Raw genomic sequence first — 18,469 nt, 5'->3', positions numbered from 1 at the left:
GCACAAGTATGCGTAGCACACTGCACACCCACAATGACCGTGGAACATGTCCCTGATTGCCTTGGCACACTGCAGCACCCATAGAAACACCAAGTAGGCCCCCATCCACAATGTGTACAGAGGGCCCCCCCATCAACAATATAACAACCAAACCATGCACATGTGCTCCATCCAGCAAAGCAGCGGCTCTGTGACCCACACTGACTATGCAAGTAACACTGCATGTCCGATAGCATGGCAGCAGCCAAAAACAATGACATGGCCCACGAATCGACATGGAGGTAGCCCAGTGCGGATCACATCCATAAAGGACCAGGTCACACTCTGACATGTCCTTGTGCACCCACAACCCATGCCGCACAATACATGCAGCAGACAAACAATGAACCAGGCCACAAAATCTGTCCGAGAGCACAAATGACCCAAGTCAAAAGCAAATCAGGCCCTGAAAAGCACACAATTCAAAGGCACTCTGCCTCAAAGGGAGAAGGCCACATGAAATCAGAGCTGCAGGGGCAACTCCCCCACAATGCAGCACACACACACATAGCAATCACAGGATATCAGCAACGACGGCAATGTGGTACAATGTGCAACACCAACACCACAGGACAGGGCTCACAACAGGTTCCGCTCGTGCGTACTAACTGTCCACTCACATCTGGCATTGCCTGACACAGTGGGATGATAATGAACGGGTACTACCACACATCCGTCATGTATTCGGAAAACACACTGACTGCCATCAAATAGCCAGCTCCCCCAAAACAGTCACAATGTACATTGGTATGCAGTCTGAATGTACACATCTGGAAATCTACAACATACATGTGTAACTCTGTTAACCTGCATCTCCCCTTTACATTGCAGAGGGACAAACACCTCCTGCAGAGCACACCACACTTACCACCATTGATGATGAAGAGGACACCCTGCACATATGTCAAGACACCCTCAAACCGATAATGGACAGCCTCCGTACCCCATCCCCAGGAGCATTGCAGGCCAGCTGCCTCGAGGGGACCCCACCACCTGCACAGACCACACAGCAGGAAACACACACTACCACGGCTTTCTCCCAGGACCACCCGACCAATACATGGAGCACATACAGCGTGTGTGGTCTTCCCAGGTGGAGTTGGCTGAACAGCTGCGGGTGGGTTTCGAGCTCATGGCAGCCAAACTCAATGCCATATGTGGGTGTCTGAGTCCCATCAGTGACCACGTACAGTCCCTTACGGACACCCCCTGTCCGCACCATGCTCCACCACAGACCTTGGCTGACCTCGCTGGTGCCATGAATTGTACACAAGAACTGTGTGGGCAGACAGGCACCAGCCATGACAGCACAGAGTTGGGACAGATGCAGAGGTCAATGGAGACCATGGAGCAGATGCAGGCTGGAAGGATGTCTGACACGGATGGACATCAGCGAGTAGTAGATGGGGACTTCAATGCCCTGCTGTACTTCATCTTGCCATTGCTGCCATTGAGCCGTTCCCAGATGACTGCAGGGGGAACAGTGACACACACAGCTCCGACCCCTGATGTGTCTGTGACACACAGTGATGCTGCCCCATCACCTTCGCAGTCTGATGTGTCAGTGGCACACAGTGATGCAGCCATCACCCCGCCACACACACCGGACACACCAGACACAGAACCCGTATCAGGGTAGTAAGAAGGGGATGTGAACTACTGTGTGAGGAAGGAGGCAGTAGCAGCCATCACCGCCGTATGGCCTGTCCCTGCCTGGTTATAACCTATGCATCATGGCTTGGGAAACACCTCATAGTGAGCCCCGGAACACTCTGTGACTTTCACCCGGACCACGACACGGACTGCCATTTCTTCACCGCTGGCCAATTACGCAGCTATCCTGCTGTGGACTGCACTCTCCCTCTTCCCAATCACTGTGCAGTCCCCAAAGGACTCTGGTTGGCACACCACTGGGCTTCCATGTGATGTGGGCTTGGATGGCCATGTACAGCCCCAGCTCCGTCAATCACCTGAATGTGAATAAAACTTTCTAAATCACACAGATGTGTCAACACTATGTTCACTCACGTATGGAGGTATGGCTGGATGTAGGTACAATGATTGCACATGAAGGTACTCCCTGGTAACTGACATCTATGCGCATGTGTATCCCTGAGACACATGGTCAATTGGATGACTGTGAAGGTGCGTACTAGCTGTGTCCCCATTGCACATCAACAACAATCTCACAACCCCCCACGTAGGCACATGTCCATGTATTGAATAGGGCTGTGTGTAGGACTGACCCAAACGAAAGCAGGCCAGGAGTGGTGTCCTACAGCACATGTGACACCAGAAGTTCACGTCGCACACCTACTCACACACATCTGTGTGGACACATTCTGTTGTGATATATGACATTGCTCCACATGGTCAGAGGTTGGACACCATACTCACATTGCTGAAGTCACATAAGTGCATATGGCATCCAGCACCTTTCCAAAACAATGTCTGGCTCACAGAGGTGGAGCTTGCCAATGGGACACACCCCCATTACACATGCGTCATTCAGTTCCTCCCTGTGTAGGGACGATGCTCATTGTGGCACACGAGTGGACAATCCAAACAACACACCTCAAAGTTAGACACCAGTGGAGTTGCATACACTTTATTGACATGTGTGTGTCAGTACAGACGAGGCAACGGCCACAACAGGCAGGGACATGCTTAAGACACTTACACGCAGCATGGGTACATGTCGAGGTTCAGAAAATGTTGGGGCTAAAATGAGCAACATTCATCACGGATGGCAACGCTCTCAGCTCAACTTGCCTTGCTGGATGAGTCATGTGTTGTTTGTTGTCTGCCCATTGCTCTGTGTGAGGGGGCACGACTCACTGCCCATGGGATCTGCATAGTGCTCTTCCTCTGGAGTGCGCCGATTGTCTGCTCTGCTGACAGTGATCAGGTGTGAGGGTCCGACAGGTTCACATGTCGTGCTACATTGCCATGTGTGTGCTTATCTCCCAGCAGTGTGTCCGAATTGGCAACGTTGCCAAGCGACGCTGTGTTGCACCGAGCATGGACCTGCATCACCTTGCACAGGTGTGTGTACACACACGTTGTTCCACGCACATGCATCCAGAGCCTGGACGAAGGCAGACATGTCCTCTGTTGTGGTGGGATGTGTGAGCAATCCCCACGATGCAACAAGTTGTTGGGACATGTGCTGTGGGTGACAATCGGATGTGGCTGCAGGAACGTAGTTACTCGTCCATGAATGCCCGTGCAGCTTCATGTGCAATGTGTTCCAATAGTATGTTGTTGTCGTGTTCAAGGAACCCCAGGTTAAGCCAATCCATTAAGTGGTCTGGGCAGGTGCGCTCAGCCCACGCCGTTTCACCAATCCGCAACACAGCCCAATAGGGGAGCGGCTCGATGTGGCCACTGCACACGAGGAATTGTGCAATCTCCCATGCACAACTACCAATACATACGCAGTATGTCAGGGTATCCCATGCACGGCTGTCTCGGTTACACTCCTGTTCGTGATCCAACAGGGGGCGCAGACTCAAGTCATAGTCCAATTCATCAACAGTTGTGTCGGATAGGCAGACATCCATGGGACACTCGAATGTGCATGTTCGGCAGTGGAACCAGGGCTGGACGCAGGTGACGTAGGCAATGCTGAAGCTGAGCCGGTAACTGATCCACAGCACTGCCAGTGGCACTGCGCCCAGTAAATGCAGCATACGTGCACGGTACTGTTCCACATGACGGGGGATATGCATGTGCCCGGTATGGCGTGCCATTGCGTTGGTGCGTCTCGTGGAACTGGCACTCTTCTGAACTGGCGCAGTTGTGTGGAGGATATGCCACAGCTCCGAGCAATTATTCGAATGTGTGGGAAACGGGGAGAGTGGATTGCTGTTTACATGAGTGTCAAGGGCATCCCATGCGGGGGTACCACAGGCAGGGGCTTCTGTGTGGGGGGTGTTGATGAGTCGGATAGTTCATTTGCGGAATGCGTGATGTGGGAGTCGTCCCCATCTGCCATGGTATCACTCTCAGGGTGTTCCAGGCACATTCTGGACCAAGGTCAGAGGTGCAGGTGTCCTCCCACCTTCTGCATTGGAACAAGGGAGCTTTCATCCCTGATGTTTGTCTGCCTACTACTTGTGTTTTCGGAATATGATGTGGCTTTGGCGCTGAGATTGGAACCCAGCCTTGGGCTCATGGTGTACGGATGGGGGTACACACACACATGTTGGCATATGGAGCCAGGTGCCCAAGAGGCCTTGCGCTGCTTGTGCAATCTCACTCAGTCTCTCTCCCTCGCTCTCTCCCTCTTGTTAGGTCTCGCCTTGCTATCGCGTAAGCAATCGCAAAGCGAGACTATTGTCAGCGGGTTTTAAAAGTGCATGGCTAGCACGCGCACAATCACGCGCATCGTGCCGCCATGCAATCCGCTTTTTGGGAGCACTTCAAAGGGTCCGCTCCCCCACCTGGAATGCGCTCCCCGCCCCCAAGCGCGCACGCCACACTCCGCCGGGCTTGTCTTGTTCTATGACTATACAGGCAGGCCTTGTGAAGGGGTTGCTGTCCGTCGCTCCCACCTCTGCAGTTTAATTTCCCACCCATGACCATGAGGCCTCTTATGTGCTTCTTACAGTCGCAGCTCTCTTCTCAGATTCAAAAATACCAAGCCACCTGCCCTTTCATGAGAAACTCGAGACCTGCAAGTCCATTTTAACACATTCTTTGAACCAAACTGTCCTGGGAGAAGTCGTATGCAATAGTAATTTTCAGATGGTTGGCAAAGGTTTTTTTTCCCGTGAGCCATAAAGTGATTACAGCCTTCGAATTGCACCATGCGGAACAATTCCTTCAGTACTCCTAAACTTCTCATATGTTTGCTAACAAACGGTTAATTTAAACTGTCACTAACACACCGTGCTGTAAATTTGTATTACATTACGCACGGCTTGAAAGTGTTCTTACAGACCTGCGTCAAAAGCGCGGCACAATCTACGATGCTTAACTCTGTCTTCCTGGCTTGGTCTCCCAGCTTATAGACCATAACAGGAAGCATATCGGGGAAACTCCTTAGCCCCTGAATGAATGCCCATTCCTCCACCGGGTTTCTACGATGTTATTCTTATTCTTCCGCCCATCTTAATTATTCTCGGGGACTCTCCAGTGGCCTCTTAGCCCTGAATGTTGTATGACCACTCCTGTAACTTAGTGCCAGCTCCATGCTCGCCTATACTACAGATTTAAGCAGTAGGCTGCTGCCTTTCATCTAGAGACCAATATCACAGTGTGTTTGAACATGATTGTTATTTTGTGTGTGTCTTAGGAGATCGGTACCATGTGTGATGTGCCATTTGAGAGGATTTCCATCTGCATCACTTGAGTGTCTTTCTAAAGTGCTTGACTGCAGTGTCTTATAGGGTCCACAGTCTACCTTCACATCAGCCATCTTTGCCTCTCGCCGGTTTAAAAAAAGCGTTATTTCTAGAATGATCGGTGGCTGATAACTAAATGCATCATACATTACTCGTGCACAGTCTTGAACCTTTTTACGTTTAATTGGCAGTGAAGGCTTCCTCCTTTATGGTTGCAAACCACAATCTCCACCACTGAAAGTTTGATGCAGTTTTAGGGGTGGCAGACACGGAGGCAGCGCATTCGCAGCTCTTGCAAATATGTGTCGATGGCTGTTCAATCCTCCTCTTCTACCTCCCCTTTCCAATCCCATCTCTGTGTTTCTGTGCAGTGGCTCATAATGTGCAGGCCTCTTTTACTTTCATTTCTGTTGCTCTTCTTCTTTTGACCCCTGGATATTGTCTGACACTGGCCTACATTGCCACTTGATGAGTGCTAAACTAACTGGGCTTGGCTGAAGCACAATAGCACTGCTGAGTGCACTAATGAACAAGCATTGAAAATGCAATAGGCCTCGCCTTTTATTAAGTTAAAGCCATTTGCTTTGCTAATGGTATTATATAGCAAAGCAAATGGCTTTAACTTAATAAAAGGCGACGCCTATTGCATTTTCAATGCTTGTTCCTTTTTGGGCGCATGGCACACCTTCTTCTCTTGGATTTGGTCTTCCAGGCTGTGTGCTATGGATTGTCCAGTGAGGAGCTGCAAGGACTCATCCTAAGGGTTGTCTCGACTTTTGTTTGTATGGTGTTTTGTGTTGGTGATTGCAATGCTGTTTGGCTGAGTCTCCATTTCCTGGCCACGCATGTCTGTTGATTTTCCTGCTTGTGCGACATCAGACAAAATGTTTGTATTGGGATTCGTGGTGTTGGTGTGCAGTTTCTTAGTCCGGGGTTGGGGTTGGTCCCGGGGATGGTGTTGTGGGTGTGGTGTCAGAGGGTGGTGTGGCCCTCTTGGATGTCCGGGCTGCATGATGGGTGGCTCCATGGCTTCTGCTGCCCTTCCGGTGTGGCCCTGGGCTGGTCTCCCTTTTGTGGTGCAGGCTGCCGTCCGACTTTACACCAGGTCAGAGCAGGTGTAGATTTCCCGGTGCTAACGTGCCTTATCGCCTGTTTTGTGTTTTTTTCACCGATGTGGCTTGTTGTTGAGAATGTTGTGGTGTGATGTTGTCGCGGATTTTGGGACGGGAACGCCCACTCTGCATCTCATTAGCGATAGTTGCGCGGGTCCTCTGTGGCGATGTTTTTGCGGCTGCTATGGCCGGTAAACTGGTGCTCTGGGCTGTTTACTCCAGCTTGTGAATGGAGAGGTATTTTTATCACGACTTTGGCTGCGATAAAGTGCCGTTGGTTCAGCGATAGCTCCTTGTGAATATGCCCCTTGGTGTATGGGGGCATAAGTTTAATGATAAAATTCCTCCCCCACTCCGAAAGCATCCTTTATTTGTGGAGTGGGAGGGAAGGTTAAAAAATGGTTGTAGGGCTAGAGGATGTGATGGTCCTATGACCCTAGACTAGAACAGCAACATGTTTCAGCCCTTTCTTATGTCCTAGAAAAGGTCCTGGGCTTTCATCATGGTGGGATGTGATGAAGTAATTTCCCCCGAAGACGTGAGTGAACGTGAGCATGCAACTTCTATGTCCGATAGTGTAAGGCTATCGTGGAACAAGTCTAATACTTGCCGCTGTTTTCAAGAGGACTTACCTGTAGAAAAAAAGACACGGAAAAAAACCACATAGTACACTTTGTAACATATGTGCTGTAAAGCCAGTGGAGGCGTGCTGTTGCCATGAGATTTCACAGTGCTGGCCCCCAAAGAGAAACGTATGGGTGCCTAGTATTGATATTCAGGAAAAGTGCACCAGAAAGGACTGTGGTCTGATGGCCTGAAAAGATTCATACCAGTGGCACTCAGGCAAAAGGCTAAAAATGTTCAAAAAACATGAGGTACATGGATTGAACATGCATGAAGCTTTCCATTCACACTACCAACTCCAAACTGTAGTTGATCACATTTTCAAAGACAAACACAACTTCCTCGTGATGCCCCAAAAGGTTCTCAATGTCTGGTTTTTAGGTCTCGCTGAGACAGCGAAAGCTGTCTCTTTGAGACATTTTGTAAGTGGGCTTTCAAAAGTGCTACCCACATGGTTTTGCTGGCCTAGGGCTTGAGTGCACGATGGCGTGCACGTGCACAGCTGCTCCTCTGCTCCTTGCATTCCCCCCTCCCTTCTCACCCAGCCCTTTGATGCTCTGCTCGATTACTTTCACTTTCGCCGCTTTGATGTTTGATCGCAAACGCGATCACTTCCGCTTGGCATAGCCTGTACTTGTTCTCTTTGTCCTCACATATGCTCTTCCCTCTATGTTTTTCTCTCTGGTCTCACATGTGCTATTCCCTCTGTATTTTCACTCTGCCCTCACATGTGCTTTTCCCTCTCCATTTTTCTCTCTTTCCTCACACATGCTATTCCCTCTGTATTTTTTCTCTATGCTCTCACATGTGCTCTTCACTCTGTATTTTTTTCTCTGCCCTCGCATGTGTTCTTCTCTCTATATTTTTCTCTCTGCTCTCACATGCTCTCTTCCCTCTATGTTTTTATCTCCGGTCTAACATGCGCCCTACCCTCTGTAGTTTTCGCTTTGCTCTCACATGAGCTCTTCCCTCTCTATTTTTCTCTCCTCCCTCACATGGACTCTTCCCTCTGTATTTTTCTCTCTGCCCTCACGTGCTTTTCCCTCTGTATTTTTCTCTCTGCCCTCAGATACTCTTCCCTGTATGTTTTCCTCTTTGCCCTCAAGTGCACTCTTCCCTCTGAGCACATGCATACACAACTATGCACACACACAAACACACACATGCTTTTACACACACATATGAACATATACAAACACACACAGACATGCATAAACATATGCATATACATGCACACCAACACACCAACCCCACAGACACATATAAACAAGCACGCACACCAACATACTCAAACACATATACATACACAAACATGCATACACAGACATAGGTATACACACAAACATATGTGTACACATCCATGAAGACAAATGAACACAATGACACACCCATACTTGCACACCAACACACACATGCATACACAAACATATACACATACAAACACACACACATGCATACACACAGATATATACATATAGACACACACACTATGCACACACACGCATCTCCCGTACTGTCTCAGGGGAAGAGTCGGTGTCAGCTGTCTCCTAGAGGGAGATCTCGCATGAGACAGTAAGACTCAGAGACATGTGGCGGTGGGGAGAGACAGACATGCCTCTCTTTAATTGTGTTGTTGCAAGATGGTGACTATCTTCTGCCACTGGTGCATTCAGATAAGCGGCAGGAAGTTCGTCGGACACATTCACTGGTTTCAATTTCGAGAAAGTGGGGTGAACGTTTCACAGATCGGGAGTGTATGTCAACACGTGTTTCTCCTTCACGGCAAGGCCAATCTGTACGTTTTGTTTAACCGTGTGGTCATGAATCCTTTAACCCCTTCGGTGCTCATGACGGAACGGTTCCGTCATGAGCCACGGTTGAGCTGTGCTCATGACGGAACCGTTCCGTCATGACCACGCCCGCGCAAGATTCCGTCAGCACAGCGGCGGAATTTGCGCAGCATGGAAGGGGTTAATTGCATAAGTGAGCGGGTATGGATGTAAACAAAAATGTAACACTAATACCACATTTTCTGTCACTCTTGTGAACAGGTTTGCTGTGAATGTATGAATGAGAATGGCGTTTTAGAATACCTTGCATGGAAAAGGGTCAACATGGTGTATACGTGTTTTTGGGTGGTTTTTTTAAATTTATTTTTTATTGCATGGTTAACGTCATGATATACCGGATTCGGATGCTTCATTGCAGATCAGTTGTTTGGCCCGTGGTTATTTACGAGTTTGGAAAATACTTTTGCATTGTTTCGATTCTTTTTGTCTCTGCCCTATCTCTTGGCTGCGTCCTTACTCTCTCCCATCTTGTCTCTCCAACCTCTTTGCTACATGTTCTCTCGTAATGTTTTCATTTTCCCCAACTCTCCTCTTTACTCTCTCTAATTCTTTTTTTGCTCTTTTTCTGTCTCTGTCCCTTCTCTCCTCTTTCTCTCCCCACCTGTCCCTTCTCTAACCCCACTCCTCTTCCTCTGCCCGCCCCCCATCCCTCTCTCTCGCAGTACTGCAGCATAGGCAGCACCAGGTCTCTGATGCCTTCTCAGTGTTGGCCCTGGGGGTGGAGGAGGTAAGTCAGCCCCCCAAGTGAATCCCATTATCAACAGATAGTGAACCTCTATTTACCAACAAGTACGGAGCAGTCTCGGGTGACGGCTGATGCGAACAGTGATCTGCTCTCGGCCCCGGCAGGGCCTGTGGGGTGGGAGCGTTACCTTACACTAGGAGAGGAAGTAAAAGTGATATCCTCCCCTCCCCCCACTCCACCACTGTCTCTCCTCACCCTCCACCTCTCTCTCTCCTCCACTTCTGATTCCCTTCCAACTCGGTCTCTCCTTACCCTCCACCTCGGTCTCTCCTTACCCTCCACCTCGGTCTCTCCTTACCCTCCACCTCGGTCTCTCCTCACCCTCCACCTCGGTCTCTCCTCACCCTCCACCTCGGTCTTTCCTCACCCTCCACCTCCGTCTCTCCTCACCCTCCACCTCCGTCTCTCCTCACCCTCCAACTCTGTTTCTCCTCACCCTACACCTCACCCTCCACGTGTCTCTCCTCACCCTTCACCTCACCCTCCTCACCCTCCACGTCTCTCCTCACCCTCCACGTGTCTCTCCTCACCCTCCACACATGTCTCTCCTCACCTTCCACGTGTCTCTCCTCACCCTCCACACGTCTCTCCTCACCCTCCACACATCTCTCCTCACCCTCCACACGTGTCTCTCCTCACCCTCCACACTTGTCTCTCCTCACCCTCCACATGTGTCTCTCCTCACCCTCCACACGTGTCTCTCCTCACCCTCCACACGTGTCTCTGCTCACCCTCCACATGTGTCTCTGCTCACCCTCCACGTGTCTCTTCTCACCCTCCACACATCTCACCTCACCCTCCACACGTCTCTCCTCACCCTCCACACGTCTCTCCTCACCCTCCACATGTCTCTCTCCTCACCCTCCACCTCACCCTCCACACGTGTCTCTCCTCACCCTCCGTGTCTCTCCTCACCCTCCACGTGTCTCTCCTCACCCTCCACGTGTCTCTCCTCACCCTCCACGTGTCTCTCCTCACCCTCCATATCTCACCTCACCCTCCACGTGTCTCTCCTCACCCTCCACGTGTCTCTCCTCACCCTCCACACGTCTCTCCTCACCCTTCACACGTGTCTCTCCACATGTGTTTCTCCTCACCCTCCACACGTGTCTCTCCTCACCCTCCACGTCTCTCCTCACCCTCCACACGTGTCTCTCCTCACCCTTCACACGTGTCTCTCCTCACCCTCCACACGTGTCTCCTCACCCTCCGCCTCACCCTCCACATGTGTCTCCTCCTCACCCTCCACAGGTGTCTCCTCCTCACGCTCCACATGTCCTCTCCTCTAACTGCACGTGTTGAGGGACATAACCGCGGGCGTTATGGGGGTGGTCTTGACAGAAGACGGAGCCATGTGGAAGCCTTCGAAGAGTAAGGAGGCTCCAGGCCGTGGTCCTCTGTGCTTCGAATAGGTTCATTTGGTGGTATATATATATATTTTTAAACAAATCGATTCGATATTGTGGAAATTTATGAAAAAGCCTTCGAAGAGTAGGAGCGTGATCCCCCATAGTAAAAATGGTTCATTTGGCGGTAATGAAAAAACAGCTCTATATTGTGGATGCCTTACAAAAACAGGTCCACAACGTGTGAAAAATTATAAAGCAGCGTAATGTATCACCGCTTGTGCAAAGAGTTTATTAATCATCATCAGATACGGCCCTGTGTAAGGCAGATTATTTTCTGGGGTGTATACTATACAATTGGTCAATGATACCACCGGTTAACAAATTTATAAAACTCATAAATCATAGTGATAAACGGCTCGTAGGTTGGTCAGTTACTTGTTAATATGTGGCCCTAGGTCTTTCAAATAATGTATATCTCTTATGCGGTCAGCAGTGTGTTGACTGATCTCCCTTACTAAGCCACTCATCCACTTATATATATGATACGCATGTGGGTCATATAAAGTATATATATTCGATGGTCATAATGGGGGTAAAGGGAAATATGCGGTTCAACCTAGTGCAGTGTGGTGGGTTTTCTGGTATGTTGACCTGTAACCCTGCACAGGTTTGAAGATAGTTATGAAGGGTGCAGACCATGTTGGGTTACTTGGACTAAAAGTCCTAGGTAGAGATATGTGCGGTCTTTATTGATCGGTTAAGGTTAATCAGCTGGTTCCAGGGGATATCATCTTTCAATCCTTTGATGTGATCATCTTAGCCGGTATACCCAGCATTGCTCTTTCAAGAGGAGTCTCCTATGTGCTCCATTTTGCGGTTTATTTTTTAATGATTATGCACCCGATATCAGAGTCCGTCTGCTGGACTTCCAGTAAGTAGGCAGTGAGTTTCGTCATGACTCTCTTGCATCTACTAGTGCTTCTGTGTTCGCTGATGCAAAGTTTTATTTTTCTTGTAGTCATACTGACGTACTTCAGACTACACAGACAGGTGATCAAGTACACAACGTTGGTGCTATTAGAATTTGTGTAGGTTCTCTGTTCCCATGGGGTCTTAAGTCCCAGGTCAACCTTCTTGGTGTGTGTAGTTAAGGGGCATTTCTGCATGGGAAATGTCCCATGACAGGTGGTAATTCCCAAAGCGTACTTTGTTGGTTGGTTGTCCAGCTGGTTGTGCTGCTGGTTACCAACCTATCTCTGAAGCTACCATTTTCCTTGAAAGAAAACAATGGTTTCTCGAAGTTCAGCTGATTTGATGTCAACATGCGCCAATGTTTATATAGAGTTTTCCAACCACTTCCGTCACTACTTTGTTATTTTTTATGGCCGGCAATAGACCATGGGTCTAATTTTCGAAAATGCGTGCAATCTACCTACAAAAGGGGGCTAGGAATACCTGATGTAAAACGGTGTTACTGTGCCACGCAGATGGTCTCAGTTATTGATTTCCTTTTTTATGACAGATCAGACTCTGCAGTACATATGGAATCAGGCCTCCTCGAGCCACACAGCTGATATGTTCTGCTATATGAATCTCCCATCGTAGATGCCTTGCCACCTCCAACTGATGTGCTGAAATGCTTCCTTAAAGCAAATTCAGTGGCAGGGAAAGCTAACTAATGAGACCCCATTGTGGCACAGGACAAGACTTCCAGAAATATCTGCCCTAAAAGGTTTTTATCTATTAGACCTCCTTGCTGTTTTTAAAATCTGGGGGCCTTGTGAGCCTCGATCCACATCAAAGCATTTGAGCAACTTGCAAATGAATGTGCGCTTATTAAAACCCGATTGTTTAGACATTTGCAACCTTGCCCTGCATTGGAACCTGACAAAGAGAACCTAGGGGAAATGCCAGAGTTTAATCTGTTAAAAAGTGTAATAACAACAGAGCCTTTGTAAAACTTGTTTAACCAGGTTCTATACATCCCTATTGCTCAATGTGACAGATCCTTTTCTACAATTGATCGAAACATGGAAGCGTGATGTTGGACAGCTTGAAGACGATGACTGGGTAGAGGGAGAATGGCCTGGCATACTTTGGCCATTGCCTTCCACCTGGGGCTCATACAATTTAAATATTTCCATTGAGTGTATTGTCACCCGACCAGGTTATGGCACATAGATAGAGCACCCTCTCCTAGTTATACACATTGCACAGAGGCAAGAGGCATATTCGTAAATGTCATCTGGACATCTCCAGAAATTGTGCAATTTTGGCAACAAATCCGGAAGGAATTGGCAATGGTGGTGTGCCACCTGGTGGTATTAGACTCCAAGACAGCTATTGTGGGGACAATGGATGTCTGAGAGGGTTCAACAAGGTCAATGAATCTAGTAGGGATGGAATTCCTAGTAGCTAAACAGGATATTGCAAGGTGTGCGGATCCCTCCAACCCCGCCCCCAACACCCCCACACAACACCCCCACACTTCGTGAATAGCATAGGTGTATAGATAATTGTGCATCTGCAAAGAAAACTGAATTTAACATGCGTGGATGTACAAAGAAGTATCTGAGAATTTGGGGTCATTGGCGCCAGGGTGTGGATCTTAATGGACAAAGTTTAAGAACGCGCACTTGCGCATATGTCCACCCCCGACATTCAGTAACAGACTCAGTTGGGTAGGGGCGGGACATGGGAAGAATTCAATGGACTGAGCTTCATGCACACCATTTTACTTTTTACCACTTGTCTGGTTGCAAGTAGTATAGCTGCATTGTTTATAGAAAACAAAGAAAATAGTTCTTAAAAACAATTATGGTTCAAGGGTTCAAGGGTCAATTGGTGCTTGATGTTACTTTAACTGCTCGTGACATTTTGGTCAATGGACTGTTATGAACACCAGATTATGTTTTTAGCATGGTAACAGGAAAGTCTGGGGAGACGCCCATTAGTGACTCCAGAGCAAGGGGTTGGAATTGGGCACTCTGGCGCTTTTCAACCTATAAACAGTAAACGTTATACTCAAGCAAAGGGATGGAGTAACTACCCTTCCAAGGGAGCAATGGGAATGAATCAGCCCCAACTAGGAAGGAGTGTAGGAAAACCGGTTACTCCATGGGGAAACAATTTCCATATGGAGGAAAAAAGAAAGAAGTGCATTTGCACACCAGCCTGCACTTCTAAAGTATGCGCTGATGCAATTTGTAAAATTAGGTGCTATTAAAATTTCAAGTCATACAATTTTCGGATAATATTCCCAGTTTTATGGCACTAGTGCGACTTTCCAGGTGTACTACTGGGACTGTTTTGTAAATTGCAAGAAAATGTATAAGCTAAGTCAAGCTGGGGTGTAAATCTCTGCACATGCATTAACAATTTATTGTGCATTGGTCCCAGTGTAAGTTGCCAATGGCCTACACCATACAGAATGGTGACTGTTTTGAATCAGGATAATTATTCATTAAATCTGTTTGTAGAACATTCTCTTATGGGGGATGGATAACCACTTGTATCTGGTAATGCAAGTGCATGGACTGACTGCCTTCAAACACATACTGAAAAAGGCTTCTGTGAGTCTAAGATCATTTACCTATGAATTGTAAGTCCCCTAGTTTCCGAAGATCATTTTGCGCCCTTCTTTACATTCTAGATCCTGTCTTTCATACTACGGTCTCATGCTGAAAACTGACCTGGTGTAATGGTTTTTGGAGTTCCAGGAAGATTATCATTTGGGTGCTTGCACTTTCATAGTAGTAAGGCCATTTTAAGGTCATTTGTTGCCATCTTGGGTGGAGTCTATAAGGCAGTTGTCTCTAGTGACATTAATTCACATCTGACCAGATCGAGGGGACCTTATGGAGTTCAAAATAATGTGCTTTCTGGGTTGCCAGGGCCATTGAAATCCTTAGTGAGCAGCAGCCTTTTTATATATATTAAAACATGCATTTGAAGATGTACTTTGTTACTTCTTCACTTAATATGGTACAGTCATCAAAGTAATTGATGCCCAGTCCCTTCTTACGAAAATAATATGGTCAGGCTCCCCAGAATGAAATATCTTCTCACAAATACTGTTTGAAATGTTTAATATCGTGAGTGAGCAAGCTAGAACATTGCAGTGGTATCTGTGGGCATGTCATCATTCAGCAGTACATTTAATCAATTGTAAGAATGCATATTTTAAAACTCTGGGAGTGTGCCCATGATCTGAAGAGAGATCAGACGCGGCTGGCGGGGAGGGAGAGAGAATCTTGGCGGTTAGAATTTTGGAAGGATAGTCCAAACTGAACTGTGGACCCACTAGGGCAGTAACCTTCTTCAAAGTTTAAAACAAAATGTTTTTTAGGGATTGATAAAAACAGTTGCTCCAGCATCTGGAGCCATCTAGTGGTATTAGGCATGTTTTTGTGCCTCACCATTAATGAATAGGGCTGGCTTGCATTTAAATCTATCAATAATAAATGATGCAATATGAGCACAGGACCCTCAAATAGCCCAGAGGGACTAAAGACTGCTCTGCCCTCCTCTTTCTCACATGCCAGCAGAGCTCTTAAGACTCCCACGCCCATACACGAGCAACTCTTCCAGCATAGGCTTTTAATTTGCTTTTTTGTGATGTAGTCCTGATTTTATAAAGGGCTCAACAGAACTACAAGTACCAGAATGCAAAGAAAAATGTGACTGGACGAGCGGCTCACCCATGAAACTGGGAAGGTGAGAGGTCTGGTGTGTGGATCAGCTGTGGGGAGCCTTGTTTGTAGGTCACTATTCACATCTCTTGAAATATTGTGATTGCTTTTTGTCTCTGTGAAGGACAGGAGTTACAAGCTTTCTAATGCCTCACTTGCTTCTTGGCAGTTCCAGTATCTCAGCCGATGCTCTCCTTTGGCTTGGATGGGGATCGTCATGTTTTGGGGGACACCGTGATGATTCAATGCGAGTCCAAGAGAGGTTCACTCCCTATTGTCTATCAGTTCTACCATCAACAGAGAAAAGTGGGAAAGGTTTCCACTCACCAGAAGGAACCTGGAAGCGTAGCAGTGACGCTGGCCTCAGCAGAAGATTCTGGAGCTTATTCGTGTGATGCCTTCAATGATGTTTCGAGTGAGGTCCAAAGGAGTGCAGAGGTGCTCCTTACAGTTGTAGGTAAGAAGCGTTCTGTGGGGGGGGTCGCGTGTCTAGTCTGCGGGACCAGCACAACATACACATGTGATGGAACCAGGGCAAAGTTGTACTAACAAAGCAGGTCAACCTAACTTAATTTGACATCAAAAGATTATGGAATTGAGGCCACTGCACAGGTAACTCTATTAGAAACCAAGGAAGTATGTCACTCAGTGCGGAATGATATCTCCCAAAGGATGAGACGTCTAATATTGTAATTAAAATAAATGTACTTCTACTACTACTACTACAACTACCACTAATGCTACCACTACTTCTACTACTACCACTCCCACTACTGTTGCTGCTTCTACTACTGCTATTAATACTACTGCTAATAATAATAATAACGAATTATTATTAACAAGAATGGAATTCTAATAATAATGACTATAGCAATATCACAAAGAAGATGAAGAGCAATGTTACTACTATGACTACTACTAGAAACAATGCTAATGATAGCACTACTTCTGTCTTTAACTATTACCACTGCTTGTAGTAGTACTACTACTATATCTGCTACTACTAATAATAGTAACAAACTCAATAACATAATGGTAGTATTAATAGTAAAATATGTATTTTATTTTTGCTGTACTTTTAATTAACGATGAAATAGGGTGAATGCATAGTATGAATTTTGCTTGTATTATTGATTACATTTAATTTTGTATAATTTATCGGGGGTGTCTGGAGAAGTAAAATATTGAGGCACTATCTACAACTGTCACCTACAGGAGCCTGTCTGTGAAATCAGATATTTCAGAAACCAGGGATCCATACAGGGTACTATGGTACAACCTATCAAATATTCAAATATTCAGTGAATGCCTAGAGCAAGAGTCACTCAGCCCAGTGGGGTTTCTTCAAGTTGTTGAAATAGTCTTTCTTTACGTCCTAGCACCAATCCTCAGGCATTATAGCAGTGTCTCTGCCCATCAGCGAAGTGTAGTCCTCTGTGTCTGATTCACTGAGTCCACTCAGCAGAAGGCGCTAAAACAACTCCCGAATGTCTGTTGCCTGAATCCTCCCTCAACATTACTTTAGAAGTGTGGAAATTATCCTCCATTTTACATCACAAAAGCGCGAATGAAGAATGTTTGCCAAACCCCGACTCATAGCAAAGTAGGATTTTTCATCTAAGATGTCTTTTCTCCATGCCTAACGTTTGCTGGTAAAAAAGAAGGTAAGACGTGTTTTCAGTAAGTAAAATGTTAGTGGCGGTCTCATCAACTTTGTGCTGTACTTCTTCAGATTTATATAAAACAACAAATCTCCTAAACATAATTTTTAGAACTATCAATTAAGATTCCTTAAAATATTTTATATGTCCCAACAATGTACCTCATGCTGCGTTTCTTTACTGTGGTTTGATTCCCTTTCCGCAGCCTTGATATTCAGGGAAATCCCTCACCATTGGGCCCAAAACAAAAATCCTTCAACACTGCATGGGGTGTGCTCCCTGCGATGGTGTAATACTTTAGAGCAAAGGCGACCATCTTGCTCATGTCATTTGGACAAATATTTGTTACTAAGTGCACACATCATTACCAATCATCCCTCATGCATCCTTTGTCTCCGCAGTGCCTGTATCTGGAGCCACACTGAATATTGATAAGGCAAGTCCTGAAGTCCCAGTTGGTGAAAGTCTAACATTGACCTGTTCCCTGGAGTCTGGATCTTCACCAGAATTCCTCTGGTTTCATGATGAGAAAGCCGTGGATATGTCTTCTGGAATTTATCTGCTTCCTGCTCCGGGGAATTCACTTCTTATCGAATCGGTTCTACCAGAACATGGAGGCAATTACCAATGTCATGCCAGCAATCTCCTCAATCAGAACAAGACATTTAACTCCACAAGCAACATCATCACTGTCAGTGTAGTAGGTAAAGTACGCAGAAATAATTGGCATTTGTATATCTTTATCTGTATAATAATTGTCATTGTGCATAACCTCAGTATAACTCACACTACTAGAGATTGATACAAAAGTTGCCATTGACTTCCAGAATCTCTCTTGATAGATGATGCTTTGTTTTTTTTATTATCTTCTGTCAGTCCTATCAGCTCCAATGATGTCAGAATAAACAGAAGTTATTACATATTTTTCTATTGATTTCACATACGGTTATAACGTATATGGCTAGCCTATAAAGAATATGAACATATTTACTCAGCCATTCGTCTCCTTGTTAGAAATGGGGTCTCTGGTTGGCTAGGGTATTCACCTAC

At 46.7% G+C, this 18,469-nt stretch overlaps 1 protein-coding gene across 1 annotated transcript in view; it reads left to right on the top strand.

Moving 5' to 3' along the window:
- Positions 1 to 18,469, top strand: part of LOC146775841 (Fc receptor-like protein 3) — a 726,410-nt gene that overhangs the window by 681,880 nt on the left and 26,061 nt on the right. The window contains exons 7-8 of the mRNA XM_085640004.1: positions 15,928 to 16,215; positions 17,821 to 18,123. Coding sequence (XP_085496130.1) covers positions 15,928 to 16,215; positions 17,821 to 18,123 — 591 coding nt within the window. The remainder of the gene's footprint in view (positions 1 to 15,927; positions 16,216 to 17,820; positions 18,124 to 18,469) is intronic.

This window comes from Triturus cristatus, chromosome 12 (genome assembly GCF_964204655.1).
Source record: "Triturus cristatus chromosome 12, aTriCri1.1, whole genome shotgun sequence".
Lineage (NCBI taxonomy): Eukaryota > Metazoa > Chordata > Amphibia > Caudata > Salamandridae > Triturus > Triturus cristatus.
This window is presented reverse-complemented; position numbering and strand designations above follow the sequence as displayed.